The 26,401-nt window shown below is 39.5% G+C and overlaps 1 long non-coding RNA gene and 1 gene segment (V, D, J or C); both read right to left on the reverse strand.

The window, feature by feature from the left end:
- Nucleotides 1–4,644: 4,644 nt before the first annotated feature.
- Nucleotides 4,645–8,855, reverse strand: LOC148129168 (uncharacterized). The gene is made up of 2 exons (XR_015745656.1): nt 7,999–8,855; nt 4,645–6,037 (listed from the first exon to the last, which is right to left on the reverse strand). It is a non-coding gene; the product is annotated as an uncharacterized LOC148129168 (long non-coding RNA).
- Nucleotides 8,856–12,085: 3,230 nt separating this feature from the next.
- LOC113426703 (Ig gamma chain C region-like) overlaps nt 12,086–26,401 on the reverse strand; it is a 97,101-nt gene continuing 82,785 nt past the window's right edge. Inside the window, 4 exon segments of the C gene segment in view lie at nt 12,086–12,541; nt 12,918–13,247; nt 14,544–14,870; nt 15,652–15,942. Of these exon segments, the coding sequence occupies nt 12,207–12,541; nt 12,918–13,247; nt 14,544–14,870; nt 15,652–15,942 (1,283 nt within the window).

Here is a 26,401-nt window from a genome sequence, read left to right on the forward strand (position 1 = left end):
TGAACAAAAGTATAGTCAAATGATTGATTAATAATGATACTAAGGTATTTAATTTTTGATTGACGATATGAGATTATATGTAATGTAATTGTAATTGAAGACTATGAAATGGAAGCACAAAACAATTTGTAAGCCAACCAGCACATTGTATGTACACCTATGGAAGATAGCTTGATGTTGTTATGTTTTGTTTGTTTATGTTTGTTTTTAAAAACCAATAAAATTTAATAAAAAAAAAAACTAAAGCTTTTCCTTTAAAATAAAAAGCAGACGTAGAAATTTAACTTCCAAAGACAAGAAAAAAAAAAAAAAAGACAAATTCCAGAGAGCCAAAAGTCCAAATAGCTATTGCCAAAAAAAAAAAAAAAAAGTAAACTGATGAGGAGGGGTAGCACAGCTTAAAAAGAATAAAAAGAGCACACTGCACTTTGTTTTATTATCCAAGGCTCTTGTTATAACTCTCTTCTCCAAAGACTTATAACCTTTTCTTTTCTTAAGCTTCAACACCACACTCCAACTGTTGATAGAAACCCAGAAGAGCACCTGTAATAATACTCTCCCGTGCTCTTCCCTCTATCTTATCAAACAGGCAGTGTCCTTGAAACAAAGTTTCAGTTCTTTCTCAGCTTTGTCTGGTCAAAAGAAAAATAGAATATTTCCAAGCCTCTAGTTGGCAGTGTTACAAAGTTTCTTTAGCTTTCACTTTCCCTCTCCTTTTCCAAGCAAAATATAATAAGAATTAATTAAAAAATAAAAGAAAAAGATATTTAAAAAATAACTAAAAGGGAGTCTCTGGCTTAGAATATTATAAAATCAAAAAGGAGAGAAGATGAATATATAAAAAGAAGGAAAAAAACCTAGTCCAGTTTCAAAATATAAGATCATGTGTAGAAAATCCAGCAATGAGAAAAAAAATATTACTTTGACATTCCTGTTTAAAATCACCACTTAATCACTTCTGTCAAGACTTTTACAGATTCTTTCTTTCCCTTAGGGTGTCCTTTCAAGTCTTAAAATAAAGAAAAAGTTCTCACCAAACCGGCACACTCTCTCTTTCCGTTCTCTTTCGTTTCGGAGCTTTCCCAACTTCAGCAGCTTTAATGGCTGCCTCTTTGCCGCTGGCAAAAAGTGCTTCTCCTGGATCTACCAGGGACTTTGCGATATGCCTGGAATCGACAGGATGCGCTCTTTACATTCACCGTCTCTTCAGGATGGTTTAGATCCACTTGGACCGTCCAGGAGCAAAGATATCGGCTGCGATCTCAGATCTCCAAGATCGCATGCCGTATCGTCGTGACGCAGCTCCGCCCTCCTCGATTCACATGCCGGTCAGCACTTCATCACTCTCCTACCACCAGGTAGGAGATATAGAAGCAGAGCCAGTCACATCAACAGGCTGACGAACAGTTTCTGCCTATGGGCTGTCAGTCTTCTGAACGGAAAATAACTTCATGTCAACATAGTATGATAAACTTGCAGGGCCGGCATGTTGTGCAACAAGGTCACATAGAGTAACAAGATTGGGTCTGGGTTAGGGACTTCTGTCCTCACTGTGAGTTGTGTTGGGGGGGTGCATGAAGGGAGGCTCAGCCAATCTCATTGTACACATGTAGTCTGACAATAAAGTTAATAATAATAGGTTTGCATTTTTATCATTCTTCTGCATGTTTTTATTTCATCTAGATCTTTGGGTTCATGTGAATGGTGAGAATAAGTGGTTCTTTGATGTGGATTATAAATATGTGCTCTAGTAACGGAACTTGCAAAGTTTGTAGAGGGGTTTCCAAAACCACCTTAGACTTGCTTTAAAAAAAAGGCCTTGAGCAGCACTTTCACTGCTAATAAAAGAAGATAAGCAATTCCGAGGAGCAGGTAGTCTTATGGCTTATACCCAGATCCTGCTTATAGATGAGGTACCCCCAGTTACAAGCACGATAGCTCAGTGGTTAAAGATGCTGACAATCTGGGTTCGAGACCCAAGTGCCATATGACGGAGTGAGCTCCTATTCATTGTACTTATCTTTGACCATAATGAATTGAGTTGAACATTGACGACTGAGCACACCTAGTGCCGTGTAAAAGACAAGGAGATATGAGAACTCCCAAGATAACTCTTCTCAGACTTCTTTGAACTATAACTCCCAGATAAGAACTGAGATCTTATTCCCAAGATCCACATGATCTCAGAAAGTGGGATGCTTGAAATGGGGCCTTCCTGGATCATTTTAGGAATTCTAGGATCAAATGGCTCTCTTTAGTTTGTGCTTTTAATTGTACACTCACCTCCAAAGGACATTTACCATATATTTCTAAGCCATGGATAGGGACACCTGAGCAAGAAACCTTATGGAAAAGACCAGACTTCAGTCAAAAGCCCTTGGAGGTCTTTCCACCTGTAGAAAATAAAGAAGGGAGCAGGGGAAGGAAGTAAATTCATCTTGGATAATTAATGGAAGCTTGTCAAAGAAAGATCCAATTAAAAAGTAAGGAGAACTTTCCTGACAGTAAGAACAATTAATGAAATAGCTTGCCTCCCACAATTGTGGATGCTCCATCACTGAAGGTTTTTCAAAATGGTCTGGATAATCATTTGATGGGGTGGTATAAGATCTCCTGCCTTGAGCAGGAGGTTGGAGTGGAAAACCTCCAACATTCCTTCCAGCCCTACCATTCTTTGTTCTATGATTTGTTTACAAGTTTATATATTTTTACAGATTCAATTGAGGTAAACACAAAAATGAAAATGGACAAGTTGGGAATGCTGCCACAAAGAAGAGGAGGCAACCCATTCTCTAAAGCACCTAAAGCAGGGGTGGTATTCAGCAGGTTCTGACCAGTTCTGGAGAACCAGTAGTGGAAATTTTGAGTAGTTTGGAGAACCGGCCAATACCACCTCTGACTGGCCCCGCCCCCATCTATTCTCTGCCTCCTGAGTCCCAGCTCTTTTGTTGATTCTTTTGTTGCCCTGCACAGGAGAATGGAGCTGGAAAGCAGGTTACTGGAGTGGGGTGGGAATGGAAATTTTACAGTAACCTTCCCCTGGAGTGGGGAGGGAATGGGATTTTGCATTATCCTTCCCCTGCCATGCCCACCAAGCCAAGCCATGCCTACCAAGCTACACCCACTAAGCCACACTCACAGAACCGGTAGTAATTTTTTTTGAATCTCACCACTGACCTAAAGTCAGGACAAGAAGCAATGGATGGAAACTAACCAAGGAGAGAAGCAACCTAGAATTAAGGAGAAATTTCCTGGCAGTTAGAACAATTAATCAGTGGTGTGGCTTGCCTTCAGAAATAAATGCTCCAACACTGGAAATTTTTAAGAAGAGATTGGACCACCGTTTGGCTGAAATGGTATAAGGCTTCATGCCTAAGCAGGGAGTTGGTCTAGATCTAGAAGAACTAGGTCCCTTTCAACTCTGTTATTCTGCTATTCTGCTTTTCTCTCATAGGTGGATAAAATGACATCCCAAATCTGAATATCTGGCTGGCAGTGTGATGAACCATAATAATCAAATAGAGAAAGTAATAGAAAATGGGACAAGAAGAAGGGGCAAGCAAAGAACATGCTGGTTTGATAACATCAAAGCTGATACAAAGATATATTAGAATAACAGAGTTAGAAGGGACCTTGTAGGTCATTTAGTTCTACCCTCCACCCAAACAGGAGACTCTGCACCATTTTCGACAGATTGCAGTCTAGTTTTTCTTGAAAATTTCCAGTGATGAAGCTCCCACAATTTCTGTTCCATTGGTGGATTGTTCTCACTGTCAGAAAATTTCTCCTTACTTCTGGGTTGAACCTCTCCTTGTTCAGTTTCTATCCATTATTCCTTGTCTGGCTTTCAGGTGCTTTGGAAAATAGGTTGACCCCTTCCTCTCTTCCCCAAGTATTGGAAGACTGCTATCTTCACTAGACTAGCCATACTCGGTTCCTGTAACTGTTCTTCATATGTTTTAGCCTCCAGTCCCTTTATTCCCTAAATTCAATTCCAAAAATTGAAAGAAGCTGTGATTGACAAGGCAGCATGAAGAGCATTGTCTATAAAGTTGCCAAGAGTTAGACACAACTGAGTGGTTAAAACCACAATAGAAAATGAAGACGCTAAAGGGCCCTGGGACACTAGAATTCAAATAGCCCGGCACTTGCCACAGAACATGCCAGACTTAACAATTGTCAACAGGAAAGACAATAACTGTCTGGACAGTCAGATCTACAAGGTATGCCAGATCAACAACCAACTCCATTTTGGCCTGATACTTCTTTTATTAAGATTGGTTATTGTAACAAAATCTTAGCCTGCTGCATGGACTCTGCTAACTGGGATCGATTCTTTTTAACCATGGTTGGGTGTCTGAATTCAGGTGAAGAGATAGAGATAGATGATAGATAGATAAATGGATAGATAGATAGATAGATAGATAGATAGATAAAGAGACGGGGTGGGAAGAAGGAAGGAAGGAGAGAGAGAGGGGGAAGGAGGGAGGGAGGGAGAGAGAGAGAGGGAGGGAGAGAGAGAGAGGGAGGGAGAGAGAGAGAGGGAGGAGTGAATGTCTCAGGAGGCAGGTTAGAAAAAGAACCCATCACTCCAAACTGAACAGGATTAATGTTTGCAAATATCTGAAAGAGAAAGAGTACTCATAAAGAGTGTACATTTGGTTTTATTTGTGCATTTATTTTCTAGAAGAGTAACAATAACAACAAAGTAAGCCATTTATATTACAGCAGCTTCTTTCTGTCCTCTTTCTGTAATTTTTCTCAAAATCATTCTTGTCTAAAAATGTCTAAAAAATGTGAGGACAAATGTGGGGGAGATGAGAGGGGTATCACTCGCAAAACATATTGCATATTTAAAGCTATAGGCAAGGAGACATGAGGTTTATATGTGTCTGTGTTTATATGGTGGGTTCTCTGAAATAGGTTCACAGAACGGATGACTCTGCTACATTCAATTGGGGGTGATTGTTCTGATGCTTTAGAACAATAGAGATGATGTTCTATATTGTTGTGTGTGAGTGTGTGCCTTCAAATAAGTATTGACTCCTGGCAATGACCTGCTTTTCTCGGCAACATTTTCAGAAATGGTTTGCCATTGCCTGTTTCCAAGGGTGGAGAGAAAGCTGCTGGCCCAAGTTCACCCACCTGGCTTCTTTCCTAAAGCAGGACTTAAACTAATGGTCTCCTGGTTTCTAATCTGATGCTTTAACCACTACACCAGGACCACAGTGGCTTGAGTGGTTGGAAAACTGGGCAGGAGGTTAGCAAGCTCATATTTGAGACCCGAGAGCTGCCATTGGGCGGGACTGAACTATCGACCTTCACTCCAGCTCCTGCTGTGGACATTAAAGAAGCTAGGAGCTAGGCAAGGAGGCAGGAGGTTAGCAAGCCTGCATTCAAGACCTAACAGTGGCTGTGGGGCAGGGTTGAGCTCATGTCCTCACTCCAGATCCTGTGGGGGACATGAAAGGAATCCCAACTAGGAATACCCAGGGCAAACTAGAAGTGCCTCAGTGCTTCTGACTTCAGTGCAAAAAACAACAACAAAAAAAGTACAGCAAACTGGTTCACAGGGGAATAATGCTTAGAGGAGGACAAATGTGGACCTGAACATCTGAAATGGAAGGTTGAAAAACAAAGACATTTGAACAAACTCTTCAGATGCTAAACTAGGTTGGCCTTTAGTAGGCATCCATTTTATACCATGCCTATCTGGATCTGAGACATGTCTGCTCTTTAGGAAACAATTTAATACGTGTCCATGAGTTTACTTCAGTGGAATTGATTTTGATGACACATGGTCTACAAGAATATGTTTTTCTTTCAGATTCAGGCAACATTCTTCATCTGCATGGATCCACAAATTGATCTCGGATAGTCCAGGACAGAGAGAGGCTCCAGTTTTTTACTTTGAAGATAGATGAAGTTGTAGACCCAAGCAAATCTTCCTGTTGATGTTCTACTGGATTATGTTCTTGTAATTAGGGGATGTTGTTCTCTTCTTCAGTTGGGTCATTGTAGAAAAAAACCATTTTACCTATTGTGAGAACAAAACATTATGGATTCAATGTTGGTAGAGAAGAATAGTTGGCAGGTTCTTTCATGAAGAATTGGTTCTGTTTGTTACTAATACGTCTTTCCTTCCCCCTTGATTGCAACGAATAGGAGAAAAGGTTAAATTATTTCATTCTACAAAGTTTTTCATTTTTTTCTGCTTGACTTGACCAATTGTTTCCTTCTCTTCATCTCATTGTTTTTATTTTTAACAGAATATTCAAGGAAAGAGAAAGAATACAACTGGACCTATGCTGTATGCATTGTCCCTATTTTGGGCTTTCAAAACACTTCTAATGCATTCGAGATAAAACAGAACATTCTTAACTACATGGGGAATAATCTTATTAATTATATTGCAATGAAATTAATTCAAGCTTAGTTGTCATCCTAGCTCTGTCCCTTTTCTTTTTTTTAATGAAATTCTCACACACCTATCAATATAATGGAATATTTGTAGCCCGAAGTTAAACTGTGGGATCCTTGGTATTCCCTAAGATTGAATGTATTCCTGCAGACATTTAATTATTAAACTAGGTAACATCATCAGTGTTAGAATAGTCTCCTAGATCAAGCCAAGTCTAAAAATACTAGAGAATTTTAGGAGTCAGGCTTTCAGAGAAATCAGCCATCAACAGGCACATAGAGGTATACAACATCTACATATTATTTAAAAGAGACAACCGAAAAGCCAAAAAGGAAACAAAAAAACCCCACCCAAATACCTTCTCACCAGCAATCAACACCTAAATAAGCAGAGATTTACACCAAGGTTAATATTAGACCAATGTCCTGATCAAAGAGCTACCAACTCAGACAAAAAGTTAACCATAAAAACAGCTGAATCAAGGAACATCCAAGACAACTTCCAGCAGTATTGACCAGGCAAGTCACTATTATATAAAATAAAGCAAACTTCACTGCTTTCTAGCACTGATGATGTTACCTGCTTGGGTAACAAAATGTCTGCAAGGAAACTACCAAACCCAGAGAGCCCCACGGACCCCACATCCTCACTAACCTGTTGGAACATCGTCCTAGCATATTATTTGAAGGACAAATGCAGCCCTCTTGCTGAAAAACATCACTGTCTACCATTTTAATGGAATAGTTGACAGGATGTCTGTAGAGATGCTCAGTCATCCAGGTCAGGGTTGTCCCAAAGGTGCTTTTTCAGGAGGCAACTCGACTTTCTTATTTTTTCTTTGAAGATGTTTGGGAGAACCATGACCTGGATGATGGAGAATCTTTACAGCCTTTAGCTATACAATTTGGGATAAACACCGTTCAAATGGTGTGGGAGTAGGAATGGATTTCCAGAAGAAAAATTGCAGACTACAAGAACCATTTGCACTACTCAGGTGACCCTGAAGACACATATAAGCCTCCAAGTGGCCTCAATGTCCCTCTAAAAGGATGCAAATGACCAGCTGTCTGCAAGGGATATCAATCCTTCCATTCTCCACTATTCTGGCAGAATAGAAGAAACTTCTTGGATGAGAAGCAAAATGTTTTCAAAGAAAAAAGCACACAATGAAGTCCAGTTGTCTCCTGAAAAAAAGCCCCTTTGGGAGTTGACAGGATGCCATCTTTAGAAGCAGGGATAGATGCATGTCCTTACAGAGAACCACACTCCACCCTCACTGTATTGTAATAAACAATATAAACAACATAAGGATCATACAGGATTAATCAGACTAATGGCCTTTCTAGTCTAGTGTTCTGTTTTAATAGTGCAGCTTCTTCAACGACATTGAGAAGGCCATAAAGAGAGCTTGAACTTCATAGAAGTGGTTCATCTTAAATATTGGCTAGATACAATATTGTCATCTTGATCATGGGAGGCTGAGCCTCCCATTTTGCCTCGGTCTGTTTCTGAAAGGTCTACATTAACCCCTTTCTTCCTGCTACTCACTGAGAAAGTTCTCTTCCCTCCTCACTTACTTTGAACAATGTTACTATGGCACTATAACACACACTGAAGAGGAAGAGGATGAAGAAAATAAAAAGGATCGTCCACAAATGCTCCAGTTCTTCCTCTTTCTCCAAGCTGTAATCGTTCTCCATAATCACCACTGTCACTGTGAAAGGAAAAACGTTACAATGTCATTCTCCATATTGTTCATCGACATAAACTCTCCATTGATCCATCCTCTCGCACTCTCTTCCCCCACTGAAAATGTCATCTTGATAAATCAGACCATACAAATTCACCCAAACCACAATTGTGGAGCATCTGGATAGAATTGCATTTTTAAAAGTTATTCTGTTTGCAGAATTATAAGTTTTGCTTTAAAAAAAAAATCTCTTTAGCTCCATGGATTATATTTCCTCTCAAGGATTCTGTCATGTTCTAGAAGTTAATGTGCATGCATTAAAGATATTGACTGGTCTGCAGTCATCACTCAAATCAATGCTTGCTTATGAATGCTGTGCTATTCCTTCTTTATTTGAATCTGGATTTAAAAAGACATGATATGAGTGGACTTAACGACATCACAATAAATCTCCATGGGTTACGATTTAGACTAGATTCAATTTTTTTATAATATCGGAATTGATCAGAAGGTTTGTGGGTGTCTTGTAAGTTCAGTTTTAGTCGTAGCGATTTCCCTTAGCAATATTTCTAAATAATCCTCATGAGGCGACCAGAAAAGAGACCAGAATTTCTGTGGCTGAGTAATTTCTGTTGTTAAGGGAGTCATGCCTGACTTTATGACCATTTAATTTTTTTTTTTGCCAGGGCTATTAAGCAAATCAGTGCAGGTTAAGGGAATCACCCAGAGGTTAAGCAAATCTAGCCTCCCCCATTGACTTTGCTGGTCAGAGTTGGGAAGGTCGCGAAAGGGGACAGAATCACATGACCTTGGGATGCTGCTACCATTATAATTATATGCCTGTTGGCAAGCAACCAAATTTTGATCACGTGACTGAGAGGACGCTGCAACAGTTGAAGTGCGAGGACCGTTTGTAAGCCTCTTTTTTTCCGCACTGTGGTAACTTTGAGTGGTTGCTAAATACATTCTTATAAGTTGGGGACTACCTGCATAACATCTTGAGAACATTGGTAAGTCCAAAGGTACTATAATTCATTGTTGAAAAAAATGACACGTAACCGAAGACCTCTCTTGTGTTTTAAATAATTTTAGGCCCATACTTTTTCTGTCAGATTGAACGTATTACATCTATTATGTCTTTATTTCAAAAGATGTTAATAATTTTGTAGATATATGCTATTAATATTGTTGTTGTCATTATTATTATTATTCATTAAACATAAAGCTCGGTCAACTGAACATTTAAAAATGTATCACAAATGTTATTGACTGGCACTGATGGTTGATTCAGGTTGCTTCCAGCATCCTAGATATCAACTTATTCTTATTCTAATGTGAAATCACAACTTCCCTTCTTTAGATGGTATTGGCTTTCCTTCACATTGAGTTCTTTTCTTCATTTTATATTTTATTTATTATTCTTATTTATGTACTAATTTATTTACCATTAATAAATTATATTTATTTTATTTTGTATTATAATTTTATAACTGAGTGATATTATCATTGTATTTTAAAACTATTAATGTATCTATTTCTCATTTATTTTGTTCTTTCTGGAGGAGGAAAAAAACCCTGTCCTGGCATATTTATATGTGTTTGCAGCTGTTTGTGTGGAACGGTATTGTCTATTTCTCTCTTCTTTCTTTCTATTGTTTTTACCAAATTATTTTTTGTGATTTTTTTGTAAAAAAATTATATAGCTGGATTTGTTTCATCGAAGTGATACTTCTCCAATTCTTAGCTTAGCATCAATTTTCAACTTCCATGATCAAAATGTTATGCCTGCATTCTTCACCAGATGAAGATTGCCAGAATTCTTGGCATGCGTATCTATAAAGTTTCTTTTTGGGGGGTGATATATAGTGTTGTGGTTTTTTAGTGTCTGTTTTTATACATTAGTTTTCTCAGTGAACATGTTTATATTTCATTGAACTCCTTGTCTGAAATTTTAATGAATCAGAAAGTGCGAAGTTTTTAAAAAAAATCTCAAAAAATATTAGATGTGTCCCAATGTTAATCAATATGATGACATCTGATTATTAATATTTCAATTTGCAAATAGGTATTGAAATGGAAAGATCTTACTATTTAATTTTTACAGTTGTATTCTTGAGTTCTGGATAATCTCTCTTTCTTGTTTCTGCATTAATTAGGATACTGGGGACTAAAACATGAAGAACAGCTGCAGGAACTGAATATGTCTAGTCAAGTGAAAAGAAGGACTGGGGTGACATGATAACAATGTTCCAATATTTGAGGGGCTGCTACAAGAAGAGGGAGACAATCTATTTTCTGAAGCACCAGAAGGCAAAAAAAGAAGCAAATGGTTGAAACTAAACAAGGACATAAGAGACCTAGAACTAAGGAGAAATTTCCTGACAGTGAGAACAATTAATCAGTGGAACGACTTGCCACCAGAAGTTGTGGGTGCTTCAACAACAGAGGTTTTAAGGAAGAGATTGGACAACCATTTGTCTGAAATGGTATAGAGTTTTCTACTTAAGCAGGGGTTGGACTAGAAGAATTCCAAGGTCCCTTCCAACTCTGTTATTCAGTCTTGAAATTACAGCTGAGATGTCAAAGGTTTGAGGCAATGTCTCCTTTTTGTGTTAATATAGAATTTTGTGTTTTTACAGTGAATTTTGATATAATTTTTAAAGGACAAAAGTGATTGCTTTTTGTTATTTAATTTGTCCTGATCATCAGTACGTTTTGGAAGTATATCTGGAGAACAATTGTTTCTCTATCTTGTAACTTTGCATTTCTGAATGTGGATATCTTGAGAGTTGAAAGCCCATCATGATCTATTTTCCCTTATTACTCAACCTCCAGTGTTTAGTAATTTGAATTAAATATTTCTTCCCTCCCACTCTCCCTTGATTTTATATTTGAGTACTTAGAGTATTCCCTGATAAAGTTGATCCTATTAGATCATGAATGTGATCCTTCCATTTATTTTTTAGTTTTGATCATAGCATCCTTATATTACAATAGATGATTGAGATTCCCCCTTGAGCATTCTCTGGATTTTTTTTTTTTTTGTATTAGATATGAATCCTTGATATTGAAATCAAGTGTAGATTATAGACCTGCAATGAACAGTGTTGCTTTGTCCCAATTGATTGGTCTATGGAGAAATTGTGGCTAAGAAGAAGTTGGCCAAGGGATGTGGCTGGATCTGCGATGGGACATTTTTCAGTAAATAATTACAATTATATATATTTTGGCTACTTTGACTATTTGCTCTTGGGCTGAATGGACATCTTACAAAGAAAAGCACTTAAGAATAGAGGAAAGGTGATATGGAGCAAAGAGCAAAGGATCGTTGTCCATGAACTTGATGGGTTCAAATCTCCACTGAACCCTGAAGCTCACCAGATGCATCTATTCAGGGATGGGATGCTGCCAGTAGAACAACCGTTTTGGTGATTATGCACTTCGCTGAGCGCACGTCAACACAATGCAAAAGTCCTTACCTAGTAAGTTACTTCAGGGGAGTAACACAGCTAAGGAGCGGCAATCCGCTCTTCCATGCTAATCAGCTGTAACAATAAAGGTCACTGCTGCACAGGGGTCGGCGGTGGGCCCACATGATCATTGCAGTGAACCGGATCGGAGACAGCTGATCTTCAGAGCAAGGGATTCGACCGAACTGGTCCGAACCAGTAGAATCCCACCCCTGCATCTATTCTATTCTTTTCTCACAGGGCTGCAGTTAGGCTAATTTGGGGGTACCTGCCCATAACCCAGCTAAATACACTGGTCTTCTGTGGGATTCCTACAGAAACATGATGAACTCCATTTTGTTAGATTATCAAAACAGTGACCCACCCAGATTCATTTGCTGAGATGGGCGGCTGTAGAAATCACATCAATCAATCAATTCAATAAATCAGTCTTAAGGCTTGATTCTGCATTTTCAGACAATTCACCCCCTTTCCCTTAAGGAGAAAAGAACAGAACCTGGGGTATTTTTGAGATGGTTTGCTTTTATTCATCCAGATGAGAAATGGGTGAGCAGGGAAATTATTAACAGTTTGGTCTCACAGTGTTAGAGGCAAATCTAGGATGGATTGAAACGGAGCAGCTGGTTCATTTTTTACCCTGGGTTTTTGAGATGTTCCTCTGGGTGAACTTCATGGGGAGGTCTTCATGGATCACCATACAAGTGAACAAATCATTATTCCAATCTTGCCTGGGGACAGAAAGTTTGCTGACGGCAAAGAAGGAATCATTATGCTTATTCTTCATAGCTGGAGTAGTCACATATTTGTCTTCTGACACAGGATTGTGATTCTGTAGCCACTGGATATCAGCCTCAATTGGAATAAAATCATTTACCATGCAGATAAGAGACACCGTTCTGCCTGGATTGAGCTCATCTCGGTGAGGAGGGTAGACATAGACCTTGGGTGCCTTCTTGTTGCCTTTATGAAATTTGAGGAAAAAACACAACAATGAAATGGAGGACAAATTAGTGGCAGCAATGAATGGTTCACATCTCTTGCTAAACTGTGATTCTTTTAGTCATTGTTCATTTATACCACTAAACCATGGTTTGCAGGCCATTTTATGACATGGTTTGCAGGCCATTTTACGACATTGTGCAAAGCAAGTGTGAATTTTGTTATCCTGGTGTACTTATCCACCCAATATTTGGATTGTTGATGTCTCCAAGCTTTTCATGTCTCCAGGCTTGCATCCCACACCATATATTACAGATCTTGTCTTACAATGTCTTGGCACAAATGAAAACAATTATGTTGGTGTGCATGAGGGAGAAAAATGTAATTTCCTCCTTACCTCTGGTCTTGAAAATGCTCTCTGTGACAGGACTAACAAAGGAAGGATGTTCAACCCTACAGGTAAAACTTTCTCCTGATTCCCAATCTTGAGCGATGACATTGAGGCGACCGACAGCAGTGTAGGTACCATTTGGTTCTTCTACTGTTTCTATTACATCAGCATTCAGGTGTCCATTTTTCTCCCGAGACCAGGTAATTTTCAACCCCTGTTCATTTTGCAGATTGTTCACAACACAGGTGATCTTGCTATTTCTATCAATGTACAAGGCTTTTGGTCTTGGGGGCAGAAGATATACATTAGCATCTCCAGAGGGACAACTGCTTCCACCTAAGGATAAAAAAATTATGTCAGTTGCCTAATTGACTCTCATTTCTTTCCCACCCAACAGGCTCTTGATCTGATCTATACTGGAGCTGCTTTTGAGTTTAGTAAATATAAGTCAATAGCAATAGCATTTAAACTTATATACAATTTCATAGTGCTTTAACAGTCCTCTCTAAGCAATTTACAGAGTCAGCATATTGCCCCCAACAATTTGGGTTCTCATTTCATTGGCTTCAGAAGATTGGAAGGCTGAGTTAAACTTGAGCCAGTCAGGAAATCAAACTCCTAGCAGAGAACAGTGAGCAAGTCTGCAATATTGCATTCTAGCCACTGTGCCACCACCGGCTCCAATTGAGCCAGAAAAAACATTTCCTGGATTCTCAGTCATCTAGGTCATGGTTTTCCCAAAGGTGCTTTTTCAAGAGGCAACTGGACTCTCTGTTCTTTTTTTATTTGAAGACATTTTGCTTCTCATCCAAAAAGCTGAAGAAGAGCTGAAGAAGTTTCTTGGATGAAAAGCGAAATGTCTTCAAAGAAAAAATCCCAAAAGTCCAGTTGCCTCTTGAAAAAAGCACCTTTGGGTTTCCTCTCCCAAAATACAGTTGTCTGAGCAGGTGAAGAAGCTGTTATATTAATAAAGATTTATTGGAAATAGTGTGGATTTTTACACAAGACCAAAGGTCTTAGGAAAAGGCGAGTTAGTCTCCTCTGTGGTTTTCTATTTTCATTCCATGCTCATTTATACAAACCAGAATTAGCATAACATCATGCCACCAGACTTGAAATTACCTTATGCCACCAGACTTGAAATTCTAGAACTTGAAAACCTTGAATTACGCCGTCTTCGGTCTGACTTAAGCATGGTATATAAAATCATACATTGCAATGTCCTACCTGTCAATGAATACTTCAGCTTCAACCATAACAACACAAGAGCACACAATAGATACAAACTCAAAGTAAACCGCACCAAACTTGATTGCAGGAAATACGACTTCAGCAATAGAGTGGTCAATGTCTGGAATACTCTACCCGACTCTGTAGTTTTCTTCCCCAAACCCCAAAAACTTTAACCTTAGACTGTCTACTATTGACCTCACCCCTTTCCTAAGAGGCCTGTAGGGCGTGCATAAAGCGCACCAACGTGCCTACCGTCCCTGTCCTATTGTTTCTCTTATTCTTTTATTTTTCTTATATGTACCCATTTCATGTATTCACAACTATGTATACATTTATACTTATTATCTTGTAAACAATTGGCAAATCAAATAAATAAAAAAATAAATAAATCATGATTACCTTCACATTTTTTGAGTTTGCCTTTCACCTTGGTTTGTGATGCTGCATGGGTTACTTCACAGTAATAAACATTTCCTTCCAGCCAGTCATCTTGGGTGATGTTGACTACGCTGGCGGTACTGAAAGTATATGTGCCGGGATTCTGCCAAGGAGGATAATTGTATGGACGTAGCAATCCAGAGCGACTGCCCACCTTCCAGTCAATGTCCAACTGTTTGGGGTAGAAGCCTGAAATCTGGCACCACAGTTGTATGGGACCATCTCTGGAATCGCATGAAGAGTGGGACATATGGATCTCAGGGCCCACAGGACTACGGGTTGCAGCACCTAAGCATGAGGAATTAGATGACATATTTAACTAATATTTAGTATAACAGGGTGGAGAAACAGAAAGGATGGTCACTACACCTTGAGTAGTAGCCTAATACAGCCCCTATCCTTCATTGATTGGTCTTCTCAGCATTTTCCCCTCTGATTATTCTTGGGGTCTTCTGATTGAAAGATTCCATGGCTTGGAAAATCCTTGATCTCTTCCCCAAATACCTCTTTGTCTTCAGAATCCCTCCTCAAGCTTTGTTTTCCCGGTCTATATCTATCAAGCTTTGCCTTAATTCCTTCCAACATGTTGTTGTGGCCCGCCAGCGGCCAGTAGAGCTGGCGACAGACTTGGACAGTGAGGAGGTTGGGGAGGAACATGGGCCTTTCTTGCCACAGTTGTTAAATGAATTGCTACGATTATTAAATTAGTATCATGGTTGTTAAGTGAATTTGGCTTCCCCATTGACTTTGCCTGTCAGAAGGTCACAAAATGTGAGACATGACCTTGGGACACTGCAACCATCATAAATATGAACCATGAAATATGAATTTTGATCACGTGACCACAAGGGTGTTGCAACAACTGTAAGTGATGAAAAATAGGTCATTCATAAGTTACTTTTTCAGTGCTGTTATAGCTTTGAACGGTCACTAAACAGTTGTAAGTCAAGAATTGCTTGTACCTTCACAATTGTCATTGTTTCCCACTGTTTTACCTTCACATTTGGATTTTCATGTCTTTGACAAATCAACTGCCCTTGAGAAGAGAAAATAACTTTACTGGACTCACGGTCAATTTTTTTGTTAATTCTGGTGTCGGTGGCTGCATGGTAGACGTTGCACTGGAATGACTCAGATTTCCACTGGCTGACGGGGATGGTGAGCAGGCTGCTGTGAGTATAGTGGTCAGAGCCAAGCAAAAGTGGAGGGAAGTTGTGGATTCCACTGGTGATGGCGCCTGAATTCCATTGCACTGTGGCTGGTTCAGGAAAGTAGCCTTTGACGAGACAACCGATGGAAACTTGGGGAGTGTCTTGGTTACAAGGAGACAGTGGGAAGACAGTTGGGGCTCTTTTAACAGCTGTAGGGGAAGATAAAGACAACACAGTGAAGATAATGAATTCATATTCCATGCTCTCTAGTAGTACTGATGTTTTCTATTATTTTTGGTGGCTCTCTGTGAATTTCATACTCAAGAGATGAGACTTTGAATATCAGAAGAGTGGTCTTTAAATAACAAGCAGATTTCTAGGACAATTCCAGAGGTGGTATTCAGCCAGTTCTGACAGTTTCTGGAGAACTGGTAGCAGAAATTTTGAGTAGTTTGGAGAACTGGTAAATACCACCTCTAGTTGGCCCTACCCCCATCTATTTGCTGCCTCCCAAGTCCCAGCTGATTGGCTGGGTCTTCTTTTGTTGCCCTGCACAGGAGAATGGAGCTGGAAAGCAGGTTAGTGGGAGCGGGAGGGAATGGGGATTTTACAATATCCTTCCCTTGCCATGCCCACCAAGCCATGCCCACCAAGCCACACCACACCCACAAAGCCAATATCACCACTGTACTATTTGTCCCTTCTTTTCAAATGAGAAGGAAATTCTGACAGAGGGAACAGCAGTTATCTTTTTCAGCATGGTAATTAGAAAGAAGCAAAAGAGAAACAAGAGAAGGAGCAAGTGAGGAGGCATTTTACAGACTCAGGAAGCCCTGGGTACAAATATCTCCTCTCACTGTATTGAACTAACTTTCTCTCACTCATACATCTAAGATATATGAACTGCTCCTTTTAAATAGGAACAAATCAGTTTTTTTTCCAAATGCAGCAACCCTCTGCTTCATTTAAACATGGCTAAAGGATTTGATTAATGCCTCAGAATTTCAGATTCAAAAGGCAGATAGAATTGCAAAAACATCAGTAAAAAGAAGGGAGGAGTACACTAGATAAATTTTGTGAGGTGGACTTAGAGACACCATTCATTATTTGCATATTCTTTTATGCCCCTTGAGAGTTTTCTTCATTTATCATAGTTGGGATCTACATACAACCTCACGTTTGCATCAACAATATATTGCAAGCGCCAAGGCTGTGTGCTTTCTGCATTACTCTTCTCTTTATATAACAATGACTGTATTTCAATGGATCCCTCTGTACTGTATTAAAGTTTGCAGATGATACAACAGTCATTGATCTCATTGGAGACAATGATGAGTCTGCATATAGATGAGAGGTAGATAAACTGTGGTGCAGCCAGAACTATCTGGAGTTGAACACTCTTAAACTGTAGAGATGACAATAGATTTTAGGAAAAGTTGTCCTATTCCACCACCTCTTAGAACACAGTGTCAACAATAGAGACCTTCAAGTTCCTGAGTTCTATTATCGCCCAGGACTTGAAATGGACACCTAACATTAAAAAGACACAACAAAGAATTTTCTTCCTGCATAAACTCAGAAAATTCAGATTCCCAAGGATCTGCTGATATAGTTCTACAGAGGAATTATTGAGTCGGTCATTGGTACCTCAATAATTATCCAGTTTGTCACAGCAACCAAACAGGACAGGAACAAACTTCAACTGAAAGTTAGAACTGCGGAAAAAAACAATTGCAACCAGCCTGCCTTCCATTGAGGACCTGTATATTGCATGAACCAGAAAGAAGGCTGAGAAAATATTTACAGATCTCTCACATGCTGGACATAAACTGTTTCAACTTCTCCCTTCAGGGTGCCACTTTAAGGCATTGCATGCTAAAACAGCTAGACACAAAGATAGTCTTCCCCCAATGCAATCACTCTGCTGAACACCTAATTCCCACAACAATGTCTTAGGTGAGTCATATTATATAAAATGTCCCCATATAGAGATCAGTGACACTGTCCACTCTATTTCATATTAGTTTATCCCTAGCTCTGGCTTTCATTGTCCTCCCTTCTTGGGGTTAAGAAAGTTAACAAACATAAGATTTCTTGAGGTTTTTGAGCAGGTCTTCCTGTCCCAAACTGTAAACATTCCAGCTAATTTGGGATAGATTGGCATGCTGATCTGCATCTCCAAAGTCAAGTTTTCTTTTCAGGCGTTTTTGTCCGAAGTGATGTAGAGTGTCCTGCCTAGGCAGGGGGTTGGACCAGAAAGCCTCCAAAATCCCTTCTGTTATTCTATTCTATTTTATTTTTCCACATTCCAATGACTTGCAAGATGAAAGCCAGATGGAAGACCATTTATTTTGCATTGTTCTCAGACATGACACTGGATCGGAGACTACCAACTGCAGCCTATGAGAAGAAAGGGTCCTATTTCCATGTCCCTGGGGAAACAGAGTGGGAGAAATTTAGACTTACAATTGCTGAAGAATATAAGAATGAAGTCTGTCTGGGGACAGTTCTCACTGACATAGAAAAACCGACTCAGTCCAAGCAGAAATCAGTGTCAGCACAAACTGAGAAGAACCAAATGTAATGGTATGTGAGAAAGGCCTTGGTAGACAGGGGGAAAGAACCACAGTTGGGATAAGAGGCAGCTTAATTCACAGAAGGAATGGCAAACATCTCAAAAAGGACCCTGCTGAACCCATGAAATTTAAATAACATTGGTCATATCTCACTTTAAGTGGATTTGAAATCATGAGATACAGCTGCATCTAAAAATGAGGGCACCTCATTCTGTCTCCATTTTAGATGCAACATTCTCTCACTTTCTGTTCTCCAGCCCTATCTGTGGGTTAGCCAAGCTGTGCATTGTGTTACCTTCTTAAGTGCAGGCTGAATATCCATTTGTCTCTCTGTTTATTGAATAAAGCAAGTTATAGTGGAAAGAGAAAACAAGAATGTCACTCAAACAGGGAGACACAGGCTAACAAACTAAGTTACAGAATTATGTTCAGTTCCTGGCCTTCTGCATCTGAGATGCAGATGATTCTTTATATGCTAGGAGCTTCTGGATATTCATGAAACCAAATTCCGTAGCTAAATGGTTACTTATGGTTCTCTTCTAGCAGATAACTGGAGGGTGCTAATTGTGCCATTTTAATATTTTTAGCCTCCTCCAAGTTGAAAAGGCAAATGTGCTGAGGCAAAAATTCAGCTCACCATTTAAACAAAACATCAAATATCTAACAAGAGAAACAGAGGTTTTAGTCAGGGTATCAGCAGTGCTAATTGATCAAAACAAAGTTGTTTTTCTCTATGCCTTTATCAGCATTTTGACCTACAGAAATAAGCAGGTGGGTGATTTTATGCCTCAGAGAGGTAGGAGGTATAATATCTAGTGAATAACCCCCATCATCTTGCTTCTCACTAGCTTCACTTAATCCTAGCATACAAGCAGGCATCCAGAAAGAAGTTAACAGAATGGAATAACAGAATTGGAAGGGACCTTAGAGGTCTTCTAGTCCAACCTCCTGCTCAGCCAGGAAACCCTATACCTTTTCAAGACAAATAGATCTCCCAGTAGAGCATCCAGCAGCCTTCTCATTTCCCACTATCTTACCCTGAGACCTAGTACTTAGCTAGGAGATCATAAAGCTTAGTGCTCAGCATGGGACCTCTAGCTCAGGCCTAGGTTACCTGAAGCATAGCATTCACATGAATGTCTGGACACAACTCCAACTTAGAGATAACCTTCTGGTTCTCCCACCCCATTATTTTAAATCCTAGGACTAAGGTAAAGAATTCAAAAGCATCCTGTTGAGTGTGAGATCTGTAGGAAGTTCTTTTCTAACCAATTAACAATTAAAGCAAAGCATTCAGCTGCCGTGTCAGCTGTACATCACACTTGGAGCAGACTTCCCAATAACTCTTTGATCCATGATAGTTTATGTGAACCCAAGCTCTGAGTTGCATGAGCAAGACATTCTCAACTGTACAAAAGAGTTGGAGTTGTCCAATTAAGCCCCTTAATTAGAAGTTGAAAAGTTTCCTGGTTGAACCTGGCATTTGGGATAAGGGCCAAAGAACATGGTTGTTGGACATCAGCCAAGTCATAGATAAATTCCAAGAGGTAGTGCAAGATTGGAAGATGTGGAGAATCCTGGTCCATAGAATCACCAAGACTGAATGGATAACATCATCACCACCCCTTGTTCCCCATTAGCTTAGTGACTCCTAGCTTTCAGCTAGATGATTGAAGTTATCTTGGGGCAAATAACCTCCTTATTCTTCAGTTCTTTATTTGAAATCTAGACTTCAACATGGAGATCAAGGAGCCCCACACTACATATGAGATTTGTAGGAGCTTTCTGGCTGTTCACTAGCTTATCTGAATCCTAGCATTTAGCTGGGAATTAAAAAATGTATCAGTTAGCTGGGAATTGAAAAAAGCTCAGCATCAAGTTGGTAGTAATTCAGCCCATTAACTGGCCTAGGCATATAGAGTCCATGCATATAAAGAAGCTCTGTTGAACATCAGACTAATTGCTAGTTCTCTTGCTCTTCAGTAGCTTGTCTCAAGCATAGCAAATAGTTGGTAAGTAAGACTGTCTCTACAAAGCCTCAAGGTTGATTCATGCTAGCTTATGTGAATCCAAGCTCTCAGCTGAGTGAGCAAGACATTCTCAACTGTACAGCCGAGTTAGAGATGGCCAATGAAGCCCCTTAACTAGGAGGTGAAAAATCTCCCAGTTGAACCTGACACTTGGAATAAGTTCTAAAGAACATGATGGCTGGATCAAACCTGAAACCAGCCAGAGCATAGAACAACTAAAAAAAGTATTGCAAATCAGAAGATGTGGAGAGATCTGGCCCATAGAATCACCAAGACTGAATGAATAACATCGTCATGATGCCTTGGCCCCACTAGCTTTCCTAGCAGTCAGTTGAGCATGAGAGTTGGGGCAAGTACATTCCTTGTTCTTCACTACTTTATTTGAAATCTAGACTTCAACATAGAGATCAAAGAGCTCCACACCACACATGAGACATGTAGGAGCTTCCTGGCTTTTCACTAGCTTAACTGAATCATAGCGTTCAGCTGATGATAACAACATCCTAGCTGAGAATCAGACTTGGAGCTGTTACTCCATTACTTTCCTTCTCCGCTAGCTTACTGGAACCCTCACGCTCTCTGATAAGAAGGACATCAACCTTCTATTTAAATGTCAGATTTGAAGAAGGAATCATGGTTGTCTTGCTCCTCACCCTTTCAGGAAACTCATCTCATCTTTTGGAGAATGATCAAAGAGATCATTGTTATGTGTATGGAATGGAGGCAGGGGTGGGATGCTACCGGTTCTGCCCGGCTCTATAGAACCAGTAGCTCTGAACAGCAACAAGCACAGAACCAGTTCTGTGTTTGCTGCTGTTCAGCCCACCCACCTGCCCGGGCTCTTACCTGTCCTTTATTTCCTGCTTTTTCAACCTCAGCTGCTTTGCATGGCACAGCTGAGGTTGAAAAAAGCAGGAAAAAATGCTTTTCAAACGCTGCGCACCCACACACAGCGCATATCAGCTGTCCGGGCAGCATAGCTTAAGGTGTTTTGCGCATGCATCTGGTGCAAAACATAATAACCGAACTGGTAGTAACACCGGTTGAATCCCACCACTGAGTGGAGCAGACATATTAGCTAGCTCCCTTCTTCCTTCCTTAGCAGAACTCTATGCACTCAGCTAGACTATGAAAATTCTCCTAGCATGAATCTTGGAATAAGCCCATTTGCTTCAAACTAGCCTCCCTACATTCTAGAGCTAGCTGATGATTAAAATAGTGAAAGATTGGTATTAGGGTTGGAGCAGACTCTCTGGCATTTCTGTTGCTCTCCACAAGCTTCTTATGAGGCCAGCTGCTTAAATCATAGTCATCACAAAGTTACCAGCTAAGCAGGAGAATTGGAAGCTTGCCCCAAGCTTCCAATTTCCCACCCCCAGCTTAGTAGAACTATAGTAGGCTAGAAGATTAAAAAAATCTCCTAGTTGGTCATGAAGCTTGGAATAAGTCTACTTTTTCTGGATCAGCTGCCCTGAATTGTAGCATTCAGTTGGATGGTTGAGAATGTCTTGGCCAAGAATCAGGCTTGGAGCAAACAGCTTTCCAGTTCATTGCCAGCTTTAGTTCTATGGCTCAGCTGGAGATCAAGCAACTGCTGGTTAAGAATGCCTTTTGTAGCATTCTTACTGACTGGCTTAGCTGAACACTAAACCCAGCTAGAAGCCTTCCAGTTAAGCTTGATTTGGAATAATCACCTTGCCGCTCCCCCTAGCTTTCCTAAATCCTAACCTTTAAATGGGGATTAAAAATATAAAAGCTCAGCATCCATCTTGGAGTAACTCAGCCCATTAACTGACCTAAGCTCATAGAGTCCATGGATATCAAGAAACTCCCTGCTTAACATGAGACTGCTAGCTCCTTGCACTTCAGTAGCCTACCTAAAGCACAGAAAACAGCTGGTAGGAATATTTCAGTTGAGCCTCAAGCTTGGAGAAGGCTAGGGAGCTTCCTGAATTTTCACTAGATACATGAGCCCAAGATTGCTGGTCAAGCTCAACCTTGCCAGCTTTAAGGCATGTGGACATTTTTAACTCCTAAAATGGGAATTGAACTTCACACATCTCAAAGTTGCCAAACTGGAGAAGCACTGAGCAAAACAAATACATGATTGACTTGCTCCAGCCCTAGCTGAATCATAATATTGAGCTAGGAGGTAAAAAAAAAATGTTCCAGCTGAGCATGAAGCTTAGTTTAGAAGCTTGTAGCTTCCTACTTCTTTGAAACAACCTGATCCTCCTAGCTTAAATGAACCCAAGCTCTGAGCTATGTGATAACAGTAGATGCCCCATTAAGCTATTTCTTCCAAGCTTAGTTAGGTGAAAAGCTATGAGGTGGAAAACCTTTCAATTGACCATAAAGCTTGTGGCAAGCACTTATGCTCCTTATTAGCTTGTATGAATCCCAGACCCCAGCTGGCTTTGAGCCTTGGGGTAAGCATTGCTGCTTCCCACTAAATTTTGTTAATCCTAGTACTCAGCTCTCAGGGTCCCTGGTTCCCACTAGCTTATTTGAACAGCATCATTGTTCAGGTAGATGCTCAAGAAATTTCCAGTTGACCTAAAGGCTAAGCTGCTTTTTCAAAATGCTATGTAGCTCTTAGCTAAGAGCTGATCCATATGTCCCTAAACTCAACTTGTTCTTTCTTTGCTTTGAGCAGCTAGCCAGATGACCCCTTTTTCATGTCAACAGGTAGCTTATTCTATCATCCAGGAATCAGGAGTAATAATTGACTAAAGCTCAAACATGCATCTGGACAAACATGAGGTTTTGGATGGGCTTTTAAGAAACTGCTTTGATTATCACTAGCTATTGTAATTTAGTTGTAATCTTGATGACCACAAGCTTATCAATTAAGCATCAGGATAAACAGACATCTGGGTAACCCCACTGCTAGATGCTAAGTTTTTCCTTTGCTGATCTGAGTGGTCAAATAATTTGTCAAGTTTGGAATCAGTATTGGTCACAGTAGGTCCACCACTGTTTCCTTTTGTTAGAAATGAGAAGTCTGCCAGATGAATGCCAGGCTCCCTTAATTCCATGTAGCTTAATCCCATGTAGCTTTTCTTAGCATTAGGCTAAACAAGGAGTTGAGGTGGTAAGGTAGGCCAGATGGAACATGCAGATCCTTCTAGCTTTTCTGGTGGAGCTTCGAAGAAATGGGCAGACCATTTTAGAACTTTTCTCTAACTGAGTTTTAGAACTTTTCTCTAACTGAGTTTTAGAACTTTTCTCTAACTGAGTGGCACCTCAGCAAGATAGTTGTGTATACAACTCTTCCTTCCTGCTAACTCCTTACTGAAATGGGATCCCCTTCAAGGATGTGATGAGCTTTTGGCAGAAATGCTCCATCACCGATGCTCTCAGTTGAGCTGAGACTTCAGGGACTGTAGTAGAATCAACCAAACAGTCCTACAATACAAGTTCAGTCCCTGTGGTGGATCTTGGAGAACACGAAGAGCACATGAAGAGCACAACAAGCCTTACTATTCCTCAACACTAGAAAAACTAAATACAAAGACAAGAAATCTAATAAAATGTCAGATACAAATTCTTGTTCCAAGATATCTTACCTTGCCCTCTTGTCCCAGAGGTGGCATCTGATTCCAGGAAAGTCCCCATTCTCCCAGTATTCTCATTTATTTCTAACTTCCAAAGAGACAGGAAGTCAAATAAGAGTACCTCTTTTTTACTTACCAAACTAAATGCCAGGGACACCATCAGGCTTTTGTTGTTCAACTGGATTCTGTACCTTCTTGAGAATTATGTCCTTGATTAACAGGAAGGTCAAAGTTTTGCTCATGTTTTTAGGATGTGTCATTTAAAAACAAAGCAAAAATTAACAGTTAGTAATATCCTTAGACCTGGTGTGAAGGTGTGAATTGAAGGTGTGAAAAAAACACCATTGACTTGGTCTGATTTCCCAAAATGCTTTCAACCATGGAGAACTTCCCTTCTTTCTCTTTAATGTCTTTTAGTGGTTGAAACATTCTGTCCCTGAGAAAACAAATACTCAGATCTTAAATAAACTGGTCAACAACACCTGTAAACATTTGTTGCTTTAAAAATTTTGTAATGTTCAACAGGATGAGTAGAATAGAATATAGAATAGAATAGAATAACAATAGGATAGAATAGAATAACAGACTAGAATATAAAATAATTGTACCCAGACAACACACTATTTTTTTGAAATCCAATTTTTACATGGTATATAAATAAAACAAAAAGTTAAAAAAGAGGATAGAATAGAATAGAACAGAATAGAATAGAATAGAATAGAATAGAATGGGACAATGAATGGAATGTAAGAATAGAATAGAACAGAACAGAACAGAATGGATTGGAATAATAGAATGGAATAGACTAGACTAGACTAGACTAGACTAGAACAGAACAGAACAGAACAGAACAGGTCATCGTTGTCCCAAATGTGCTTTTTCAAGAGGCAAGTGCTTTTTTTTTGAAGACGTTTCACTTCTCATTAAAAAAGAAGCTTCTTGGATGAGAAGCTAAACATCTTCAAAAAAAAAAGAAAAAAAATAGGAAGTCCATTTATCTCTTGAAAAAGCACCTTTGGGACAATAGAATAGAATAGAACAGAGTTTGAAGGGGACTTGGAAGTCATGTAGTCCATGTCCTAGTCAAAATGCTCCCATCCAATTTTGACAGGTCATAAGAAATATGGGAATCAGTGAGTTGACAAATGTTGCATATCAGAATACAGAATAATTGAGTTGGAATGGGTCTGGGAGGTCTTCTAGTCTAACCCCCTGCTCAGGTAGGAGACCCTATACCATTTTACACAAATTCTTCTTGAAAGTTTCCGGTGATGGGGCAACCATAACTTCTGAAAGCAAGCCATCCCACTGGTTGATTGTTCTCATTGTTAATAATATTTTCCTTAGTTCTAGGTTGCTTCTGTCTTTGATTAGTTTTCACCCATTGTTTCTTGTCTTGCCCTTTGGTATTTCAGATTATTAAAAAAAATTGAAGCAGTCTTCCTATTTGTGTATAAAACCTTGGAAATTGAGTGATAACTTCCATGCACTATCCAAACAGTTAACTCAGGCCTGTAGTAGAGTTGGGGTTAATGCTTAGTTCCTCCTTCTTGTGTGTCTTTAAAACATTAAACTCTTACTGTGGCTTGGAAAACTAATTTCCAAATCTAGTTGTTTGCTGACATTTTTCCAGTAGACTTGATGCAACAAAGAGCTAACGAGGTGTGGCAGCAGCAGCAGCAGCAAAAAAAAAAAAAAAAAAAAGCCAATGCAATCCCAGGCTGCATTAACAGAGGGATAGAATCAAGATCTTGTGAAGTTCTAGTATCGCTTTACAAAGCCTTAGTAAGACACACTTGAAATACTGCATCCAGTTTTGGTCATCATAATATAAAAGATATTGAAACTCTAAAAAGAGAGCAGAGAAGAGCAACAAGAATAATTAGAAGGTTGAAGGCTAAAACATACAAAGAAGGGTTACAGGAACTAGGCATATCTAGTTTAATGAAAAGAAGGACTAGGGGTCACATGAAAAGCACTGTTCTAATATTTGAGAGGCTTCTACAAAAACAAGGGAGTCAAACTATTTTGCAAAACACCAAAAGGCAGGACAATAAACAATGGTTGGAAACTAACCAAGGAGAGAAGCAACCAAGAACTAAGGAGACATTTCCTAATGGTGAGAACAATCAATTAATGGAATAGCTTGCCTTCAGAAGGTGTGGGTGCTTCATCACTGGAGGTTTTGAAGAAGAAGCTGGACAACTATTTGCCTGAAATGGTTTCCTGCTTGAGCAAGGGGTTGGATTAGAAGACCTCTGAGGTCCCTTCCAACTGTTTTTCTACGTTCTCTAATACTTTAGGAATTTTACTAACAGCGAATCTTGAGACGAAAAAGGACACATTCTACATTTAAAGAATACTTTTACTTAGGGATAGTTAATGAGCTGTGAAAATCCTGCTCCTTAGTAGATGGCAGGACTGGCTATAAGCTTGAATCTTACCAATTTGAACTCTCCCAAGTGAATTTTATTATTTGATTTATTACATTTTTATCCTGCTTTT

This window comes from Notechis scutatus, chromosome Z (assembly GCF_049901735.1).
Source record: "Notechis scutatus isolate UNSWTSFEM ecotype Mainland chromosome Z, rNotScu1.2, whole genome shotgun sequence".
Lineage (NCBI taxonomy): Eukaryota > Metazoa > Chordata > Lepidosauria > Squamata > Elapidae > Notechis > Notechis scutatus.